General features: G+C 51.6%; 1 protein-coding gene, 1 non-coding gene and 1 pseudogene across 2 annotated transcripts in view; 1 reads left to right on the top strand and 2 right to left on the bottom strand.

Annotated features, from left to right (window-relative positions):
• The window catches only part of PRKCA (protein kinase C alpha), a 392,310-nt gene that overhangs the window by 6,859 nt on the left and 362,569 nt on the right, over positions 1-22,882 (bottom strand). The window contains exons 15-16 of the mRNA XM_044247588.1: positions 13,634-13,741; positions 11,598-11,738 (exon numbers count right to left, since the gene is read on the bottom strand). Of these exons, the coding sequence (XP_044103523.1) occupies positions 11,598-11,738; positions 13,634-13,741 (249 nt within the window). The remainder of the gene's footprint in view (positions 1-11,597; positions 11,739-13,633; positions 13,742-22,882) is intronic.
• On the bottom strand, positions 4,997-5,104 carry LOC122908091. The gene has a single exon (XR_006384881.1). It is a non-coding gene; the product is annotated as a U6 spliceosomal RNA (small nuclear RNA).
• Positions 22,533-22,652, top strand: LOC122908009 (annotated as a pseudogene).

The following is a 22,882-nucleotide window of genomic DNA, read 5'->3' as shown; positions in this document are numbered from 1 at the left end:
CACCGACTGGGTTCCAAAGCCAGCCACAGCAAACAATCACACAGAGTCACTGGGCTGTAAACCTTCAATTACCCTTGGAACGGATCCCCTCCAGGGAAAGGCACTGCTGATAGTAAAGGCAGCAGCAAGGACACGGCCCGTTTTATTTCACTTCCACTTCAGAGAGCAGAGCGGGCTGTGAGCGTGATGCCACACGCAAGGGGCCACGAGTCACAGTCCACGCTGAAAGGCCAGGATTTCAGGCGGGAATGCAGACAGCGACCTCTGAGCCAAGAGGCTGAGATTTCTGTCCCACACGTGGTTCTTTGCAACCACAATTGTACTAAAGTAAGAGCTGTGTTATTCATGCAACTGGAAAGTTCTAAAAACCCCAGTCCCCAGTCTTCAACCAGGACAGAGGCAGGGGTGGTGGCATGGTTGGGACATTTACCCTGGGCCCCAGCTGGACTTCAGCGTATCTAGATCTATCGGGTCAACTGCAGGTTGATACGGAGTTCCTTCACAGGTGGTCTCGGGCCGGAGGGGTTTTGCTTGGGTGCCCTGAGCGGGGAGAGCAGAGTTTCCTCTCTGCCTTGGCAATTCCTTCCCTCCAGGGTCCACTGGGGCACTCAACCCAGACAGGGCTGCAGGCACCGCCTGCAAATCAGATCCCAAATCGGGGGAAGGGGTGTCTTCACTTTCTCAGCCGCTCAGGAGGGTTGTGGCACGGTGACATCCCCGGGACCCCAGATGACTCTGAGACATGGGCGATACCAATCATGGCATTGCCCATGTTGCAAATGACCACCCTCCTACCTGCTGGTACCACGGGGCGACAGGAATCATTTCCGAGTTAGCACAGTTTTACCCTAACCAGGCATCCCTGCATCCTCAACAGAGGACAGCTCTAGTTACACTGTGAAGCAGGGAGCGGGGAGAGGGGGGCATCCCACTCCCGCGAGTGTAGAGCGGCCAGAAGAGCCACGCCCCCTCCCTGGGCTGCCACGGAGGTTAAGGGCACAGTGTTTCGCGAGGACCCCAGCATGCGGTGAGAGCGCAAGGGTTGCTGTTATTTTTGTAAGGCCGGTTTAGTCTCCCAGACCGAATTCCCACTTCTTCTTCTACAACTTCCCCATCTTCTAGAAGGTTTCCTTGAGAATCTAGCTTCCTTAGGCTTTGTGCACCCCGCTCCGGAGGCACGTTATGAGTTCAAGTGAGGTCTTTCACAACGGACAGTTTTCCTTTCGGAGGGTGTTTTCGTATTCACGAGTGACCACCCATTCCGAACCGGGGAGATTCCACACCAGGGGACTGTACGGGGCGCTGGTGGCCTCCCCGTGGAGGCCGAGCTGTTGGGCTTGCTCATCCCGCAGGCCCTGCCCCCTGCACGAGAGACGGTGCTGTGCTAGAGGAGGATGACTTTTGGGAACTTGGTTAATCGACGCCCAGCACTGTAGGTGCTCCCAGTGGCCGGGACGAGAGCTCCCTTAAAAAGAGATCATTCGCATTTCTTTTGCTAGTCACTAACCGCACAAAGATGCAAAGAAGGAACTTCTAGGAAAAGTGATAGGTGAAGTCTCGAAGAGGAAGAGGAAGGTCGCCAAGGTCAAACGTGTCTCCAGCCATCCAAGCTGGGATTTGCTGAACTGTTCTGGGAAAAGACGGCACAGGTCTGACCCTTCCTTTGGGTTCCATCGTTAGGGCATTCACAGATCATCTTTTAATGGGAGATTCCAAAAGCCATGGCTTAACGGCCAAATAATTCAACAAAAAACTAGAAGAAGAGTCCCCAAGGTCTAAAAAGACGACCAGATATACATCAGCACCGAGAAGCCCGGGGATGGGGACGGATGCTCGAGGATGTGAGATTCTAGAACGGCTGTCCTGGGGACGGTTACTCCTAAGGGCTGCCACAGCTCGGGAAGTGAAGTGTGGGAACACACGGGGCAGACACCCTCGCTGCTTCAGGCCTCGTGCTGTGTGGGCTGCCGGGCCACAGCTAAGGGGGCTTGCGGAGACCAGGCCAGTCCAATCCCAGCTCGGTGATCACACTGCACGGGAGGAGGACCGATGGTCTCAGAACTGCTCAACGCCAGACACCTCTTCCTTTTCCATTCCACTCTAACTTGCTCTGGAATGTTCCCTGGTCCTAAAGAGAGAGAAATCACACTCCAGCAAAGGAAAGCCTTGTTTAAAGCCCATTCACTGAGCTGAAGGGACAGGCTGAAGGCAAAGAATAAAAATTCAGCTTGAGCGAGTAGATCTCAGCAAGCCATGGGCAGGAAAGCCCTGGAAACGCTGCAGGTTGCATCCCAGGGTCAGATAAGACCCAAAACTCAGAAGGACCTCTTGTTCCAAGGGAGTTCCCACCAGATGAATGCCACTTTCCCCCTCTCAAAGAGCAGAGATTTTCATCACAGTTTTGGTACTATGAGAAATAGCACTTATTTTCCCACCACGGAGGGTCTCTTAACACGTTAAAAAATAAGCCCTCCGTAACTCAGTGAAATTAGCCCAGAGACAGACAATCTTCTTTAGGCCAAACAAGAGAAGATCTCGACCTGATCATTTTTCAAGATGTTTATGTAGGAAACTGTGACTACCCTCCCATCTCCACCACCAACGACTAGAAAGGATAATGAAAACCAGTGCTTTTGCATCTTCAGGGAAAAAATAAAGCCTTCAACAAGCTGTTATATTTTAAACACAGAAGATCCCTCCTGCCGTCTACGGGCCAACCCTACTCTTCACCATTGTCTTCTGCGCAGCAAGACTCAGGCGCCATCTTGAATGTGGGAGGGATGAAGATGACACCCAGAGAATGAAGGGTTCAGGGGACATTGGGTGATACTTGAGAAAGATTGAGTGGGTGACAGTGGGGGTGAAGAATGAGGCTGGCCAGACTACAGACATCCTCTCAACCTTCCTCAGAGATGGTGCAAGAAAGTTATTACCATGGCCACCGGAAGGGCAGCCTTTCCGCAGTGTGTGACAACAGGCAGGGTGGGGTTAGCCATGGCCTCAGAGCTCGAGGCCGCCTGCCCCTGTACACAGGGATTTGCTACTTGGGAGCAAAATCCCCTGGCGGAATGTTTATTTCCTTCGCCTCCAAAGGCCACCCCACCTGTCCCCAGTGGAGGCTTCTGCCATCTGGGGTGCAAAGCACCACACAACTGGTGTGGGACAAAGATGGAGGAGAAGAGGGCAGCAGGAGGGACCCCAGACGAGGCTGGGCCAGTGTGTGAGCCCAGACAGTTCCTCGGTTTCTCCCCGAGAGCAGAGATTGTGTTTGACACCTGAGGGAAAATGGGAGGTACAGTGGGAAGAAGGACCCACCAGAGGTCAAAAGCCCAGGGTACAGCTTTGGGAAACTCACCCCACTTCTTTGTAAAGATAAAAGGGGGATGTGAACGTCCACCTTCCAAAGCAATTGTGGAGATCAAAGGACTGAGAGTGTGTGCAATCCCTTCTCACCATCAGGCATGCTACAACTTAAGGCACAGCATGTAAAGGGGACAGGGTTCATATGTGAGGGATGAAGGAACACCATTAATAATCTACCCGCCTTACTCAGCTCTGGATTCAGGACATATATGTCCTTTGTTGTTCTGACATTCCTACCTATTTGGTGAACTCATCAGTTAGTAAAATGAACCCAGGAGAAATCAAGCACAGTAAAGATGGGACAAAACATGGGAAAATGCTGACTCCAGGTGAACTTTGGGATCACAGCACTCCCCATCCACGGTCCTGGATGGTGCGTGGTCCACTCAACACCTGGCGCACCCTGAGGGCCATGGGGAGAGATCGCCTGCCACACACAAGTCGGCTTCTCATGATTCTTACCTGGGAGGGGCCACCGAGAACGCACAATACATGTGTTGGTCTCATTCCTGTCCTTTACCTTGGTGTCTCAGTCATGTAGATTATAACCCCACGGTCACTGGTATGGGAATTAGGGTGAGTATGAGTAGCTCGAAAACACTGCCATTGCAAAGCAAAACCGAACCAAACCCAGAGGAGCAGGCAGAGCGTGGAACCAAGCGAGAGGAAAGGCATGTTGCAAGAGGAAGGAAAAAGGAAACTTATTGAGGTGGGGAGTGTCTCTGGCTGTTGCCAGATGTAGCAGGGCCTGCTTCATCTTAGGGGACCCCGTGTTTCAGTCCCACTGTGCGGTGGTCCTAGTGCAGCATTAGTAGGAACCCTGCTGACATCTGTGCATGGCTTTCTGACTCGCGGTTGTGTGCGGACTTCATTTAGTTACATAACCGACAGCAGACATGAACGGGAATATTCTGCTTTGAGCCTCCTGGGAGGTCATGTCCACACCAGGGGACCATCCAGTGAGGGGCCTGAGGCCCCAGGCAGCAGCCCTTTCTCCGACCAGCATGCTCAGGGAATGGTCTTCCATGCATGACCCAACACTAGCAGGAGCACACGCCTGGGGTTAAAAAGTGGGGTTAGTTTGCTCATTTAGTCACTCAAGGATCTGGAAACGTGCTCACCGAAGGCCTGGATGCCCACTGCAGCCAGTGCATTTTGGTACAGAAAGTCTGGAGAATAAGAATGGACAGAGGAGAGTATTTGGAACAAAGAGTCAGTGCCTGTGGTGGGAAGTTGAGAATCAGAATGGCCCGTGTAAAGGATGCCACAGACCCACATGCACTCACGTGTGAACATCTCCCAGATATATCACCGGGTGAAAGGTCCAAGGTGAACCACGGGACGCGTGGTACAACCTTGCTGTGGGTATGATCACACACGCTTACAGCTTTCCAGAAGCTTTCGGAAGAGACAGTAATTAGTGGGACCTGCATTTGGGGTGGGGGAGATCGCGTCTTGTCATTTTGTATCCATCTTTCCTTGCTTACCTATCTCGCCACAGTGAGCTAATGTTTTAATCATGATTTCTTAAAAAGGGATTAGGACCTCCTTCACCTCCTGCCAACACCACCTGTAGTGATAGACTGGAGGTTTTTGTTTCTCAGACACAATTAAACAGTGCTCAGTGATCTGTTGCCTCGGAGCACATGTCAGGAATCCGCGAGTCGTCCATGTGCAGGGGCCAGGCTGAATCTTCTCTGGAGCATTCCAATTTTAGCACACGTGCTGCCTAGGCAAGCACTAGAGCGCACCTCCGGTATGGCCAGCGCTGGACCGGGATGAGCCGGTTCTTTCGATGGGTTTGTTCACAGACTCAGGCTTTAAGCCACACATTAGCTGAGCGGATTCTTGTAGGTGTCAGAGCCACGTATCTGTGAGCGGATAGTCCTGGTTCATCCCGGCCGTATTCTGTGGAACAGGAATGTGCACTCCACTCGGCCTGGCTTTATGCCGACGGCCAGCTTGGGAGGATTCAAGGCTCCTTTCCCAAAACAGGTTGTGGGGATGACCATCGGTGTTGGAGACCATCACTTCAGACAATGGGAGGCTGTCCGTTCACACGTCATGAGGCACACAGGTTGTGCGAGGACCCCGTCCCTTGCCACCGAAGCTCCCCGAGGCTGGTGACAGAGCTACTTACCTAACTGGACTGTTATTTTAAACATCTCACGGCTTCCCATTTCTCTTTCAAGCAGAAGAGCACTTGGGGGCACCTGGGTGGCTCAGTCAACTAAGACTCTGCCTTCAGCTCAGGTCATGATCCCAGGGTCCTGGGATCAAGTCCTGTGTCGGGCTCCCTGCTCAACGGGAAGCCTGCTTCTCCCTCTCCCTCTGTCCCTCCCCCTTGCTCTTGCACACGTGTTCTCTCTCGTAAATTAATAAACAAAATCTTAAAAAAAAAAAGAGCATTGGGGAGGGTAGTTATCAAAGAACAGGCAGACTCCTTGCCTCTCATCAGCCCAACGGAAGCTGGCTTAGGCTGTTCTAGAGGCACAAATCACACCGAGGGCACCATGAGGCGGCAGGCTCTGGTCTCTGGAGGCTGGTTAGGGTTCACGTATTGGTGGAGCTCCCAGAGTCTTGAGAATCTCTCACTTTTCCAGGGCATCACAGTTCCTGGTGCCACTGAAAGGCAGGAGAATGAACCTATCTACTACCCAGGAGGATGACTGCACACAGCCCAAGGCTGCCCATGGCACAGCGCACTCAGTCCAGCGCTCCGGGTCCCTCCTCCTTCTACTGGGATGGCCGCCACTCTGCAGAATGACCTTTCCCGCGGGATCCTTCAGAAAAGTGGTGGCCTTGCTTTGAGGCAAGACACATGGAACACGTAGGTGTAAGGAGGCATCACATTTGCAACTTACTCTCAAATGGTCCAAAAAAGAAAAAACCAAAACAAACCCGCCTGTGTGTGTGTCTGCACACACGCACACTCGGCGACGTAGAGAAAGAATGATAAAGCAAATGTGCTAAAATGTTAACATTTAGGGAATCTGGGTGAAGCCAATGTACCAATTCTTTGTGCTATTTTTACAACTCTTCTGCAACACTGAAATGAGATGCTACTTCAAAATTAATTATTTTCAAAAATTAAAAAGGCATGCTGCACTGACTTTGGGAATTAAACCGGCATCAAACTTTCCAGACAAGCTAACGGCACCGTGAAATGCCTTGTTTCACTGCACTCCACAGACCCTGTGTTTTTGGTAAATCGGAAGTCTGTGGAAGTCTGGGATCCAAAAAGTCTACTGGCACGATTGTTTCCAATTGCATTTGCTCACTTCTCGTCTCTAGGCCACATTTTGGTAATTCTCACAATATTTCAAACATCTTCATTATTATATTTTTTACAGTGGTCTGTGATCAGTGACAGACCTCGCTAAGAGCTCCCCTGATGGTTAGCACTTTTTAGCAACAAAGAATTTTTAAACGAAGATACATGCATTGTTTTTTCTTCTTAAGATACAATGTTAGTGCACACTTGGTAGACCAAAAGATGTGTCAATGTAACTTTTAGATGCACCGGGAAACCCCCAAATGCATTGCCTCGCTTTGCTGTGTCATGGACTTCATCACATTGTGGCCATCTGGAACCAAACCCACAGGCACCCCGAGATACACCTGTAAAGGATTTCAGGGTGACTGGGGAAATGAACTTGACTGTACAATCTTACTACCACGGCACCCACATTTGTACCCACTGTTCCTATTCTCTCTGGCTCTTGCCGCAAGGATGACAGCATCCCGATGAAAGTTATATTTTTCCCCTCTCTCTCTCTCTCTTTTTTTTTTTTATAAAATAAGGACAGCAATCTCCCCAGAAAGGCTCTCCATGACAGACAAGCCTATTTCCAAAGGGCTCTGCTCATCTATCAACTCAGGAATATATTTTGCGGTGTTAACTTTATAGATTAATCTTTCTCTCTCTAATAACCACTTAAGTATCAGGAAGGTTTTTGGCTCACCTGTGAACTAGCTATTCTGCTCCTAGGTGCCAATGGATAGAATTCAAAAAACGAAAAAAAAAAATCAATTAACTTTCCGATTCTGATATATGTAGAAACTGTTATTTATCATGGGCAGGATGAACGGGAACTTGAAGGCTGCTCTTGGGCATTTTATTCACATGAATAATAAATCAGGGTAAAAGCCTACAAAATTCAAAGCGACACTGGATCAGAGTCTTGGGCTCATGTGTGCCTCGAAGGGCATGCTCAGCCTTTGATTATCCAAGCAAAGCAGAAAGAAGGCGCTCTCCTTCCCTGCACGGGTTCTCAGGATGTGGGGCCACGTGGGCTTGGCTGTGCCATCTTTTCCCCTGGAAACCTCCTCTCGCACCTGATGCCCTGGGAGGCAGCCTGGCCCCTTGCTTTTCTCTCTCAGCAACTGAACATTTACCTTTTCAGGAGCGACATCTTCTTTGAACTTAAAAATTAAAAACAAAAACAAAAACAAAACTTTCTTACATGGACTCTTCTGAACATTAATAAGCCTCTATGGGGACTCAGGCTTGTTCAGAACATCGGCCAAATGCTGAGCGGACGGACCTTCGTCTGTGGATCGGAGGCTCTTCCGCTGTTGTGTTTTCTTTCAGAGAAAAAGGAAACCAGTTCGCTGTGTGCTTTTTTTTTCCATAAAGAAGGAGAGTTATGGGGCGCCTGGGTGGCTCAGTGGGTTAAGCCTCTGCCTTCAGCTCAGGTTATGATCCCAGGGTCCTGGGATTGAGCCCCACATCAGGCTCTCTGCTCAGAGGGGAGCCTGCTTCCTCTTCTCTTCTCTCTCTGCCTGCCTCTCTGCCTACTCGTGATCTCTGTTTGTCAAATAAATAAATAAAATCTTTAAAAAAAAAAAAAAGGAGAATTATGAGAGAGAGAGAGTGAGCTCACCTCCAGGAGAGTATAACACAGATGTATTTCTTTTTGCTTTTGTTTGACATAATCAACCAGTACATAAGTGATGGAAGCATCTTCTAGAAAACTGTCTTCACCCTCACAGTTGCGCACAGCAGGCTTTTGGGGACGTGGCTCTGCCAGACCGGACTCCCCTCCCCCTCACCGGCCTCCCCGGGGGCAGGCTGTTCCCTGGCTCTGCCGCTTGTGTGCCTGGGGTATGCAGCTCTGAGCCCCCAGACTCGCCGCCGTCCGAGGTGATGGCCACAGTCCCACACACCTGACGCCGGCCACGTTCCTCTCTCCACTTGGAACACGAGTCAATTCAAACCGAATCCAGAACACGGCTGCTCGGCAGGGCCTGACTGCCCTGTCCCTGTGAGGTGGGAAGTTCTGTGCGGAGCGTCCTGACAGATTTATGCATCACAAAGCCTTGATTTTGTGGGAGCCAGGAGGGAATGGGCCCTTAACCCCCTAAATCTCAGGGAAATGGGTTCATGCTGAATAAGCAAAAGCATCGAGCAAACTTCACGAACGCAGACCAGCTTCGCCCGCTGGGGCTCTCGATTTGGTTCGGAGGGGAGATGCTCCCCGGGAGGGGTTCGGCACACACGCGGTCCAAGTGTCAGTCACCCGGCAGCAGGGGACAGTGAGGATGTCTTGCTCCATCTCCCTCTGAAAGGACAAAACTGCCCATCGGAGAATACTGGGCTCCAGAGTTTTTCTGTCCCCTCTTGGCTTTTTCATTAGTCCTGGGTTAGGGAGCTACATTTTTCACCGAGGAAGCGGGGACACATCACGGAGCCCCTCGAACATGCCAGAAGCTCTTCTTGGAGGCTGGGACCCTGGCGTGCCATGTGCGGCCTCTGCTTTTGCACTGATAGAAATGTCCTCTCCCGCCGCCCAGACTGTCCTTGGCGTGTGCTGTCTCTACTCCAGCGTGGCACCTCGGGAACAGAATGACGTCCCGGAGGCGGCAGAGATGCCCCTTTGGCCGGGATTAGGGGCCAAACTCTGCTGCTCTGCACGTGGCGTGGTGGAGGCCCTGGGAGCTCTCCCAGGAGCCCCAACTTTCTGGTCGACCTCTGTGTCCTTGATACTCTTCGGCCCCAGGACAGGAAGTCTGCTGCTCACTCCCGCCGCGGCTTGCCCCTGTCCCCGGCTCCGCTTTGTGTCCCCTGCTGCCCCCTCCACTGCCCGTGAGTACATTTTCCAGCATCTTCCTTTCCAGCATACAGTTCTCCAGCCGGACATAGGCTCTGGCCTGGGAAAGCTCCCTGTGAGCAGAGGCCGTCCCTCCTGCTCTGACCAGAGCTCTCAGCAAGCAGGCCTTTGGCATGTGGTTTTGGCTTCTGTATTGGAGTTCAAGGGCTGCTGTGAAGGAGGCTCTATCTTCTTTCCTTTTATGTTAGCTAGTGTTCAGCTAAAAAAACACAAACAGCAGCATTCCAGGAATACACACACACACACACACAGACACACACACACACTCTCCTGCTCGTGGCTCAGCTGCCCACCGCGGTTGGGACTCTGCTTCCGGTGATTTCCACGGCCCACGGGGAACAGCGCAGTCAGATTCCGGGCTCCGGAACCGAGTCACCCTCTTGTCCCCCTATATCTGAATTTAAGGCCCCAGTGTCCACAGAAAGCAGGTGACCACACAAACAGACAACGTCTTCTGAGGCCGAGGTGGGGACACATCGAAGGAGCTGTGTCTTACGGCTGACTTTGCTTCCTGTCGTCCCTTTCTGGAAAGCGACTGACAAGTGGCTGTATTTCGCTTCCCACCTACAGCAGGGTGAACGAGTTCTCTCCGCTGTTCCTGTACAGAAACTGAGCTGTGTGTATGAGGCTACTGTGTGCCTTTCATATTTTAAGGAGGCTAAACAAATACGGAGGGCGAAGAAGAAAATCCCTAACGGAATGGTCCTGAGACCATCGGCAGCATTCTTTATCACGGCCTTTACACCCCAGTCCCCCTCCAAGCCAGGCTTTGTACACCGAGGGGAAGGACCCCATGAAAACCCCCTGAGATCTGGGTTTGGGACCCACTAGGAGAAGGTGGGGAGCAGATAGACGAGGGTCCTGCTGGACACGATGATTCAGGAGGGAGTCAACTGACCTGATCCATTTTAGTTTTGCTTTAGTTGATGCTAAGAATATCTTGGAAAAGTAGAAGTGGGCTCCCCACCAGCAGTTTTATTCTTAGAGGACACACAAGCATACTTGACGGGAGGTCGCTGCTCTAACAACAAAGCCTGTGCCGACCAGCCAGTGACTCAGTCACCCCAGGAGGGTCCCTTTTCCCTGCTCGTGGGCACCTGCCGGGGGAGACAGGTGTGGGAGCTTCGCCAGCAGACCTGGGGCCAGAGCTGCTCTCGCTGCGGCCTTGGGGGCAGGGGCAGCACGGGGACACCCCAGAGACGGCGGCCGAGCTGGAAGACACTGTCCACTGGTCCCCAGAGATGGGATGTGGGGGAAAGCAGCGTCCCTGGGAAGCACCGTGAAGGGGCAGGTGGCGTGAGTCAAGAGCCGGATGTCTTAACGACCCCGAGGTTACCGCCAGAGATAGAAACGTCAAGAAAGGCCACGGCTGGTTGCCACCGACAGTCATTAGATGGGCAGATGGCTGTCCCTGAGATGGCGCGATGGTGTCGTCGGGGAGGGACACAGATCCCAGAGCCAGAACACCGCCTACCAGCTGTGTGTCTTCAGGCAAGTTACTCAGCCTCTCTGTGCCTTAGTTTAGCCACAGAACAGGGTTGTCGAGAGGGTTATTGAGCCAATTTGTAAAGAACAGGGCCTGATGTATAGTGTTTGCGGAATAAACGGGAAAAATGGAGGTCCCGTGGGAGGAGTGTCGACGAGGGCGGCAAAGCCAGAATGGGGGGTGACTCGCACTCCTGGCAGCAGGGGCCGTGGCCAGCATGGGAAGCGCAGCCGGGGCCTGCGGAAGAGCTGGCTGGGACGAGTCATGCTTTAGTAGCAAAGCAAACCCTGGAAAACGGGACACAGGTGAAACGCCCCGTCACGGACCCAGAGCAGAGATGACATTCTGCTGGGCGTGCGGGTCCATGCAGCCCGATCGCCAAAGCTGAGGTGCCCCAGCTCCCTCTCAGTTCTTGGGGGGGACACTCGGCAGCCCCCTGACTGGTGGGCACAGGCCCTGTGGTCTGGTCTATGCTGACTCAGAGCCCAGGTAGAAGCTGAGGCGGGTACCTGGCCGTATTCTCACCCCGCAGAGGCCAGGGGCCACCAGCCTCCTCTCTCCAGAGAAGGGGTGGGTGGAACCCCTCTGGGATTCAGGAACACGGGGCTCGGGGGCAAGCCACATCCCCTACTCACCACTTTGGGCTTGAAGGGCGGCTGGATCTCCCTGTTCTCGAGTTTCTCCCAGTCGATCCTCCGGAAGAAGGCATGCTCCCGCACGTCCCTCTCCCCTTCTGGCCCGCAACCCAGCCGCTTGCCTGGGTGTTTGGTCATCAGCTGGAGAACAGCAGAGAGAGGGCACGATGTGTGACGCGGGGACCAGAGGTGACGACACCGTACTGTATAACTAAGATACGCTGAGAGAGCAGAACTTAAGTATTCTCTCCCCAAAAGACAAGAAGGTAATTGTGTGAGGTGATGGGTGTGACTTCTCGATGGCGGGAAACCTCCCACAGTGCGTATGCCTGTCGAACCGCCATGGGGCACGTTTTCAACACACTGCGATTTTATTTGCCAATTACACCTCAATAAAGCTGAAAGAGAGAGAAAAAGACCCTCCCTCCCCTGCCACGCACACTAAAATTAGGAGAAAAAGAGAAGGCTGGACGATAGCACCTTCCCTTTGCCAGCTCGGCTACGAGCCTGACGGTGTGGATGCCTGGGGAGCACCCCGAGAAATCGGTGGCTTGCACAGAGTGACCCCAACTCACAAATATGCTATTGACAGTATGAGTCTTTCTATAGCGATTTTTTATGATTAAGGACACTGGGAAGTGACGTGGCCCCAGAGCCAAACATAAGAATTTAATCAGGTGTCTTCGTACACTACCTGCATGAGAGCTGCCATTCTGTAGGTCTCTAAAAAGTATGTATGCAAAAAGGGAGGCAATCACTAAAAACTGTATGTGTGCTGATAACAGGCATCATATACCTGTTTACTGCCTGGACCCAAATGTGTTCATCAAAGACTCAGCGCTGGGAAAAATAAATGCTGTGACCGGCAGGTGTTAATTCTCACGCGTCTACTGTGCAAGACAGAGGCGAACACGGGTTATAAGCTCTGGGGTCAGGCCTGGCTCTCCCTGTTCAGATATGTCAACAGTGCCCTGCTCTCGGAAGATGCCAGATAACTGCGTCCCACATGATCCCGATCAAACGTGCCAGAAAATGTTAGGAGTGTGTTACATTCTATATTCCACGGGGTCTGATAGTAATTTCGTGGCGTAAAGCTTTACAGTGAAAAACTAACAGGTCAGGACCTGGTAATTTCTGTTCCTGGGTCTCTCCTCTGCAGAAAGGAGCTCCTAGGCTCCCCAAAACACAAAACCTAGAAGTTTCAGGGCGGTTCTATATGTAACAGCCCCAAACCAAAGTGGAAACAACCCAAACCTGTGCCCCTCCCCACCACCCTAGCGTGAATAAGTAAACTGTGGTGTGACCACACAATGGAATGTTTCGTGGGCAGATGGAAGACGGAAGACGGTGTCCACGCGGGGATCTGGAGAAATGCCGCAATCACCATGTGGGGTGAAAGACGCCTCGCCTGGGGAGCGTCTGCTATAGGAGCGCATTTGTGCCAAGTTCGAAACAGACAAGGCTAATCCCCGCAGGGATGAGCGGGGGACACTGCTTCTCTGGAAGGGCGGGGCGTCACTGCAGGACAGGAAGGGAGGGGGCGTCTAGGGTGTCGGAAACCTTCCCTTTCCTGACCTGGGTGCACTCACCCAGGTGTGTTTGTTTTGTGAAAATTCACTGATCTACACACCCACGACTCGGGCCCATTTCTGCACGCATGTTCGATCTCAAAAAAAGAGAATCGAATGAATACCCAAGGCACAGCAGGTCAGGCAAGGGAAGAGACCGAACATTTTCCGAGGACCCGAGGTTATTTCTGGTAACTCACGGCACACTTTCATGAGGTGGATGAGGAACTACAATTAGCTGCCGGGACCAGAGCTCCAGGCAGAATGGGGAGCAGAGCCTCCTTTCCAGGCCGCCATGATCCTCATGGCTTCCTGCAGGTCACCAAGTGGTGGCCCTTGGTGGCTGGAAGCAGAGGCATGGGTTTGTGGGCTCTCTGCCACCTCTCTCAGAAGCAGAACTACGGGAAAGAGATTTCCCCCATTCATCTTCTCAGTCCGCGATTATAAAAGGAAGGCAGGTCTACTTACTCCTTTGCAGATGGAAACGGCCTCCTTGGACAAGGATTTGGGATAAGAGACGTTATGCTCCATTATGGACTGAAATAGCTCGTCTTCGTCTTCGCCGTCAAAGGGAGGCTGTTCCAGAAAACAGAGACAAGGGAAAGCAGGCAGGATGATTCATTAGCGTGGCGCCTGGAGAGCCCCGTCAGTGCCAAGACACACACTGGGCTTCTGGGCACCCCACTGGCTGTGGACTTCACTCAGTGAAGTTGCTGATTTATTTGGTTATCTTTCATTAGGTTGGTGGTTGTGTGTTTTTCACTCTTTTCCTCTCTTTAGTTATCCTGCCTTGGGCAACCCAAAACAATCTTTAGGGAAAACACTCTTGAGTCATGCTTTTAATGCTTTGCAAATAAATTGTAATTAATCCATTAATCTTGCAATTTTGTGTTAAAAATTTAATTATGATCAAGTTAGGTTACAGATGGCTCTGTGTGTGGAGTGGGGGCGGGGGAAAATGATGGTGCCTTTGGCTTCTAAGCATGAGGTGTTGGGGCCATCAGGACATGGGCTGAAAGGGCTTCCCCAGGTCCAGAAATTCACACCAGGGCCCTTCTGACCCAACAGGGAGCTGCTCTGTAGAGAGCCTCGCACCTGCGTGGTAGCAGAGATGGGAGCTCAGCTTCCACTAGACACTCCCCTCTCCTCCTCTGCGGAGTTTACACTCCCCACAGGGCGAGCAGGAGGCATGGCAGTGCTGTGGGCGCTCATGGCTTTAAAGTTAGGTGGATCTGGACCAAATTCCAGCGCTACCACCTTCTAGCTGGGTGTCCACAGGCAAGCGACCTCCCTAAGATAGAGTTTTCCAGTGTGTATAACGGGGTTCCCTGGTGAGTCTGTAAAACCCGCGATAGTCTGTCCCGTGCCCAGCAAGTGCCTGCTGCAGGGTGCCTAGTGGTACTGGTGTTTTATTGAAGCAGATGGACTGTCTTAGAACGGGCTGCTAGAATCCTCGGGAGAGCTCAAGGCGTCCTTCCAACTTTCTCCTCCAGCAGTCTTTAATCCTGAAGACGTCCGGCAAATTACCTGTCACTCTGGAGGGACAGCGCACGGGATAAGTAGGCTTATGGGGAAGTTCTTAATGTTCTCTTTAGGCTTAGCTAACCTTGGGTTTAGCGAAAGAAAGGCAGACCAGGGGCAGCTGTCACAGCCAAGACAATATCCGCATGTTTCATCTCGTCGCATTTTCCTTCTCATAAAAAAGAGGTGTCTCTGTCGCTCTGACTGACACGGGTAGGGCTCCGGTAATGCCCAGAGTCCAGCTTAAATGTCAACGCCCTCACGGACAAAGACAGCTGTGCCGTCGTCAGCGGGACAGCCCTTTTTACCAAATGTCTCCCTCCGAATGGGAGAGCAATGGGCCCAAGCAGACCGCTCCCCAGGAAAACACCCCTTGGGTCATTCCAACCTGCTCATCTGACCCCCAGCCCTACTTTCCCCCCACCCCAGCACTCCCAGGACTGGAGAGGAGTTGGGTATGGGGTCAGCCTGCAGGAGTTACATACACCTACTCAAGGGAAAGATGCTAAGTCTATAAGGAACCCTACGTTGGGACCACGTCTGGGAGGTGGGGGGTTGGGGCGGGTGCCACTGTATTGCTGGGTATTATTATTACTACTGCTGTGGTTATCATTATTTAGTCCAGAAATATAAATAAATAGGGCTCTTTTTCAGTTGTAAGTACCTGGTGTAAAGGATGTTTAATTTGGTCAAAGAATGCAGGTGGGTGAGGAGAACTAAAATCAGCCACCCTTGGGGCGCCTGGGGGGCTCAATCTGTTAAGCATCTGACTTTTGCTTTCGGCTCAGGTCCTGATATCGGTGTCGTGAGATCGAGCCCCACATCAGACTCTATGCTCAGCGCGGAGTTGGCTTGAGATTCTCTCCCTCTCCCTCTGCCCCTCCTGCTCATACTCTTTCTCTAAAATAAATAAATAAATAAATCTTAAAAAAAAAAAAAAAATCACCTTGCCCGTGAATGACTCCAAGCAGAGCCATAACGGGCCGGCACAGTGAGTTTCCCTGGGCAGAAGTACCATGGTGCCTGGGAGGCTCAGGGGCAAGGATGCTGGGCGTGGGCACGCCCCCAGTGAGAGCAGGAGGTCACCCGGGGCAGCCAGGAGTGCTGCTACTTCCATCTAGAGACACGGAGCAGGACAGCCCAATGCTGGCCAAGAGCTACCGTGGAGGCCAGTCCTGCGGACCAACGCACCACCTCTCCTCTGCCTGACATCATGCAACCTACTTCTTCTGGACCCTGTGGTAGGACAACCACAAAACGCCCCCTTTTCCCTAATAAGGGATCCATACATGTGGCTGAGTTTGCGCCACAAGATCTTTATAACTGAAGCCAACATGGCAGGGTTTCTGATCAGGGCTGTGAACTGCACACCTCCAGGGGGCTCCACTCTCTCTGAATTTCTTTTGTGTTTGTACTCTACAATGTCATGGTGCCCAGCATGTGAGCAGGGCATGGGTGCTGCTCCTGGTGACCCATCCATGCCCCTCCATGCTCCCCTTAGGGCCACTGGCCAGGAGAAACGACGTTACCAGTAGAGCATCAAACCCACTGCAAAAGGCCCCTGGAACTTGGGCCCTGTGGTGACAGAGGCAGCAGGGAGACCCCACTGGCCCCTCTGGTGTGGCTCAAGCACCAGCGGCCGGAATACTACGGGGGCTGAAGCACGGACCATCCTATCCAAAGACCTAAGAGCAATTTTTCTCCAAAGAGAAACTCAGACAAATCATCCCAGGAGTCCTTGTCAGGGGAGGAGGCAAGAATTTCCGCATCTGAAGACAGTTTGGTCAATGCAGATCCCCCCAACCCCCGGCCCAGCCCCAGGCTGGTGTGGAAGATGGAATTTGGCAGGAGGAGCCTTCTGCGCAGGTCACTGGCCTATCACACCTGCTTCGCTGTCTCCTGGCATGGGAACCACCTCGGCCCAGGTGAGCTGTGCCTGCTACTGCTCCAGGAAGCAGCCACCCATGAAGTCCCCTCCGTGTTCCCTCTGAGAGCAGGACACCAGGCTCCTGACACACCCCAGAGAGCACATTCCTTAGAACTACAGGGTACGGATCCTACAGGATACTCCTGGGTCAGAGTTTGCACCCTTTCCTCCCTTTATGGAGATCTGTGGTGACATTGACATTTTAAAGGTTCTAAGAAGTCCTGCCCTTAAGAGAGCTGTTTAATCCAGGGTGAATCATCCAGGCCAGGGATGGCAGGAATCTCCAAGGCCCCTTGGGCTCTGATGTTGTGATAAGATTCCTAAGCTATGACAAAGGCCACAGGACCTCACATCCTTGTGGCAGAGCCCTGGGCTTTCACCCTGTGTTCCATCCCCATGTGGCCCGAAGGACGGGCATCTCCTGGCCATCCCAGGGAGGACATATGCCTCTACCCCTGACATTCTATCACCCACTGGGAGTCTACACTGCCTGATGAAGGATGGCCACGGTTTGGGAGTGAACAGCGGTAAGGATGGCGGCAGTAACACGCGCTTTTCAGGCTCTGTCTATGCGGCGGGCACCGTGTGGACTGCTTCTCCAGGCGTCACTCCCTCAGTCCTCAAAACCACCGTATGATGGACGGACACACTAGTGATCCCACTTTACAGCTGAGCTCATTGAGGTCCTATTATTAAGTGCTTTGGCTGGAGTTACAGAGCTGGATGTGGAAGAACCAAGATTCAAGCCCAGCAAAAGTGAACTACTGGGGGGGCGCCTGGGTGGCTCAGTGGGTTGGGCCGCTGCCTTCGGCTCAGGTCATGATCTCAGTGTCCTGGGATCGAGTCCCGCATCGGGCTCTCTGCTCGACGGGGGGCCTGGTTCCTCCTCTCTCTCTCTCTGCCTGCCTCTCTGCCTACTTGTGATCTCTCTCTGTCAAATAAATAAATAAAATCTTTAAAAAAGAAAGTGAACTACTGGGACTTCATCAAGGTCAAAAGCTTCTACACAGCAAGGGATACAGTCAACAAAACCAAAAGACAACCGACAGAACGGGACAAGATATTTGCAAATGACATATAAAATAAAGGGCTAGTATGCAAAATCTACAAAGAACTTATCAAGCTCAACACCCAAAGAACAAACAATCCAATCAAGAAATGGGCAGAAGACAGAAGCAGACATTTCGGCAAAGGCGGCATCCAGATGGCCAATAGACACATGAAAAAGTGCTCTGCATCACTCGGCATCAGGGAAATACAAATCAAAACCACAGTGAGATACCACCTCACACCAGTCAGAATGGCTAAAATTAACAAGTCAGGAAATGACAGATGTTGGAGAGGATGTGGAGAAAGGGGAACCCTTCTACATTGTTGGTGGGAATGCAAGCTGGTGCAGCCACTCTGGAAAACAGCATGGAGGTTCCTCAAAAGGTTGAAAATAGAGCTACCCTACGACGCAGCAATTTCACTATTGGGTATTTACCCTAAAGATACAAATGCCCGAAAGGGCATGTGTACCTGAACATCAATTTTTTTAGTTCAGGTTTAGTTTTATAGTTTAGTTTTATAGCACCAATGTCCACAATAGCCAAACTATGGAAAGAACCTAGATGTCCATCCACAGATGGATGGATATAGAAGATGCGGTACACACACACACACACACACACACACACACACACCCCACAATGGAATACTATACAGCCATAAAAACAGAAATCCTCCCATTTGCAATGCCGTGGATGGAACTAGAGGGTATTGTGTTGAGCAAAATAAGTCGATCAGAGAAAGACAACTATCATATGATCTCCCAGATATGAGGAAGTTGAGAGGCAGGGCAGGGGGTTGTGGGGGATAGGGAGGGAAAAAATGAAACAAGATGGGACTGGGGAGGGAAACAAACCATAACAAAGTCTTAATATCAGGAAACAAACCGAGGGTTGTTGAAGGTGGGGAGGACTGTTAGAGGGTGGGAGGGATAGAGTGGCTGGGTTAGGGACACTGGGGAGGGTATGGGCTATGGTGAGTACTGTGAATTGTGTAAGACTGATGATTCACAGACCTGTACCCTGAAGCAAAAGACACATTATATGTTAAAAAAAAAAAAAAAAGACTCAAGCCCAGACATCTAACTGCAGAGCTTGGGCTCTGGGCCATTCTGGGCACTGCCAACCCCTCACACTTGCTCTGGCAGGTAGATGGGGAGGGATGGTCCCCCGGCACTGCTGCTGGCAGGGCTGGGTGGGAGGTGCTCAGCTGCTGGTCCACCCACACCTAAAGAGAGCTCAACTGGGGCAGGTATGCAAGGGAGGCCATTTTGGTATCTCACACGATGAATAGTGGGATCTGGAAAGACCGAGGGGCAGTCGCTACAGCCAGAGACATTTCAAGTCGCAGTGTAGAGGGACTGTCTCTAGATTAGAGACCTGGCATGACTTCCCAGCCCTGACTTGGTTTGCTTATGCCATGTGTCCACGGTCAGTGAGGAGAGGTCGCCAAGGACCAATGCTGATGGTACAGCCGCCATCTTGGTCTTGCTGCAGGGGGACCGGGGACAGGCGCTCTGGGGGGTCCACCCTGGAGCACATCCCCCCAGATCTCACGGGTCAGAATGAGCCACACGCTCTACCCCACCACGAGTGAGCTGGGAGGTACCATCCCACCGCGTGCCAGAAGGGAGGAGGCCCCCAGCTACCTGGTGGGCAGCAGTAATGATCACCAGACTGGGGAAAGCTCCCCGGCGCCCGCTATTCAATTAAGATCATGTGTTCTTGGGGGGAGGGAGGCCCAGGAAGGCACATCCACATTCCTCTCACCTCACCCCAAAAACTGCTCTGTGTTGCGAACCCTTAGGCTTGTTGTATTATTTTCAAATAAGGATGCATAATTTGGAGTTTCTTGTTTTTCCTGACTTTTGCCAACATCTCTCTGCGGCTACCGGTATTCCCAGGCAGACGAACCCTGTGGGGCGGTTCCCTCACCCATCCGAGATGGGCTCATTGGTCCGAGGGCACGTTCAGAATTGCTGCCGAGGCTTCCTTCTGATAACCAAGGCTACCAGAAACATCTCTGTGCATGTCATTTTTCTCTTCACCGAATTGCTTCCTAAGAAAAATGTCCCAGGTGTGGGCTTACGCAGTCGAAGGAAGCGAGCATTTTTATGGCTCTTGTTAAGTCTCTCCAGGTCACCCCGGGAGCATTCGTACAGGTAATTGCTGCTCAGGCCTTAGTGCTGAAGGCAGGTCAAGAGTGAAATTATAATTATATTCCGTCTCCTTCCCAGTCCGCTACTGAGCCTGGGGATGACAGGAGGGGATGTGATGCTGAGGAGTAAGTGCGTGACCATTTTGGATTTGCTTCTCTCCCCTCTTTCCCACATTCCCATGATTATTTTTAAATTTCCACAGATCGGGGCATGGTGTCTCTAGCTAAGCTGCGTGTCAGATACGGTTCTTGGCTGGGTGTGAAAATGTTCCGAACCAGAGGTGTTCTCCTTAGCAATCTGCAATTTGTGAATTTTAGACAGAGGAGGGGTGAGGGTTCCCTCTTTCTAAAATGATTTCTAAGTCACCTCCTGGTTCCTGGATGCTGGGGCCCTGCCATGGTTGTCCGTAGATCACTGGGGACCGGCGGAGGTAGGGGGTGGGGCGGGGGGCTGGCGCACACCCAAAGACATTTCAGGTGAAAAGTGCTGGGGGAAAGCACCCGTTACCAATGTGTCCGGAAAGAAGATAAAGCATAGATTGCCCTATGCAAAAAGGGGACATAAAGAGGAGAGCCCTGGTCCCTTTATGACGGAGACCCGTGAGCACTTAGAACCACAACATGCTTATTACAGTGCTGGGTAAATACTGTTTACGCCCCAAAGTAATCATACTTGTCAAGCCGTCCAGGAACTGAAGAAAGACTCAGGCTGTTTTTGCTTAACTGTCCCCTTGGCTGCGGACGATAAATATACCAAATGAGAAGAAAATTGCAATAAACTCTCTTTTCTGCTCATCGTCAGCCCTCTGTGATTAAAGAGGATAAATTTAGACCCTAACCCCATCAACAGCTTTATAATTAATCTTACTTTTCAATAACTGCGTCTCTTCCCTCGGCTGGGTCTGGAGGCTGCTGCAGCTTCTGGGGGGCTGTGGGTAAAGTGTCAGAGCCTTCATTATCCTCTCTGGGCTGACTCACCGCCCAGAAATACATTGAAATTTGCATTGAGTCACGGGGAAGACGAAGAAGCGGGTACCGAAATGAAAACGCTGTGTTGGATTTAGACGAGTAACGGCTGAGCCCACCACGGTGCCCAAATGTGGGCCGCCTTTAAGATGTCACATCTAAAGGGTGTCACCAATGTCCACAGGGATCATGGAAACTGGAAGGGGTCCTAACGGGCAGGCGTTATAACGGGAGTCTGAGAAGCAGGATGGGAAATAGAAATGTGCCAGAATGTTTACGGAAGCACTGCGCGTGGGGAGGGCGTCTGCAGGTGGGGACCTTAGGGATAATAGGCAAGAGAGGCAGGATTTTTAAGATGCACCCAAAGGGGACTTCCCTGCAGGAGGGCAGCATTGCCTGAGCCTTCCTCTAGGGAAGGAAGTCCCCGGGCTTGGGGAGGAAGGAAAATGGGGGTAGGCGTGTGGCGTGTGGGGGGGGGGCACAGGACTTCTGAAGTCCTAGTCTCCTGCTCACCAATGACGAGTCAGCTCATCTGATCTCTTGGAAAGTGCCCTCGGAAGTGACACAGATCCTATTTCTACCCAACCAATTTCTTTTGTTGGCATATGCAAATGTGACTCAGTGAAAGCAGCGTTTGTTTCTGGGCTCAAGAGTCAGAACATGCAAGGGGGACCAAGAAGGGGAACTCAGTTTCCTGTGCCTTCGTGAACAGCCTGGCTCTCAAGGGGCCCATAATTCAGTCAAACTTTATCGTCAAAATTCTAAAGACAGGAAATTCACTCAAGGGGCAGGCAACCACTGTTGGCTCACTGACCGTGGTTCTGATGACCTGCTTTTCCATGCTTACAAATGGGGGTATTTGGCCCGAGATGAACATTTTAGTGGGGTTAAAAATGAATTATCACCAACCATTTTACTACCAATCAAGTCTTAACATCACTTGTCAGTTAACTACCCAATGTAGGCTGGTACCCTGTATCTTTTAATCTCTAAGAGACTACTTTAGTATCTAAAAGATGTAAGACAATGAAAGACCCATAAAGGAGAGCTCACCAATGGCCTCCCACCCCAGAGACAAAGCCAAGGGTCTGTGATGACTTCTATGCTCATAAGACCTGGGGCTCCCCTTCCCCCTCTGACCTCAGGCCTCTCACTCCCTCTCTAATCCACTCTGCTCTGGCCAGACTGGTGGCTTCCCATCCCTTTCTTAAACATGGCCATACATTTCCACCCCAGGGCCTTTGCACTTGCTGTTTCCCTTGCCCAGAATGCTTTCACTCCACATATGTACTTGGTATTCTCTTTTTGCTGGTCTTCACTTCAGCTCTCCATGAGTCCCTCCCTGCCCATCCTTGCTTCACTTTTGACCTTCCTCCCGCACTACATTTTCTTTCTGCTTTATTACTTTTTCTCTTAGCTTATTGCTCTTCTCTCTCTCTCTCTCTCTCTCTATCTTATAGGCTTCAAGAAGGTGAGGGTGTTTGTTTTCTTTCTGGTGGTCACCATGCGGAGAGTAAACCATCAACAAGTACATGCTGAATGCATAAATGAAGGAGTTGATGAACTTCGTAGGTCAGAAAGGGTGACTCTTCTCCCCCTCCAGGGACAAAGATTCAAAGATTTCCTTGGGAGTAGCTGCTCAACATGCACATTTCTTTCCACTTACTCTTACTAAACTTTTGGCTAGAGAGGGTACAACTCCTCGACACCAGTGCTCAACTGCTGGGAATTAAAAAAAGCTGCCCAAGCTTTGCGCAGTGGCAGTATCGTAGCCAATGAGGTTTATCCGAGGCGGGATTATTGCTAATTAAAAAAAGCTGCCCACAACAGAGTCATTTTTAGGTAAAATGGCGGAGATCTGTAGATGTTCACCCGACCTTCCACGGCTCACAGGTGCACTCTATCTCCCCCTCCCCCATCACCCCTTCGTGTCCCAGTGGGGCCATGTGGCCAGTGGGCTGTAGGAAGGAGTGATATATGCTACCTCTAGGCTTTTCCCCCATCCCCCACCGGGCTGTGCCAAGAATATAAAATAAAGTCGTGTGCCATGTTAAACCACTGAGGTTTTGGAGGTTGCTTGTTACAGCAGTCCGTGT

Source organism: Neovison vison, chromosome 5 (assembly GCF_020171115.1).
Source record: "Neovison vison isolate M4711 chromosome 5, ASM_NN_V1, whole genome shotgun sequence".
NCBI classification, from domain to species: domain Eukaryota; kingdom Metazoa; phylum Chordata; class Mammalia; order Carnivora; family Mustelidae; genus Neogale; species Neogale vison.
Note: the sequence above shows the minus strand (reverse complement) of the source record. Positions and strands in the feature narration are given on the sequence as shown.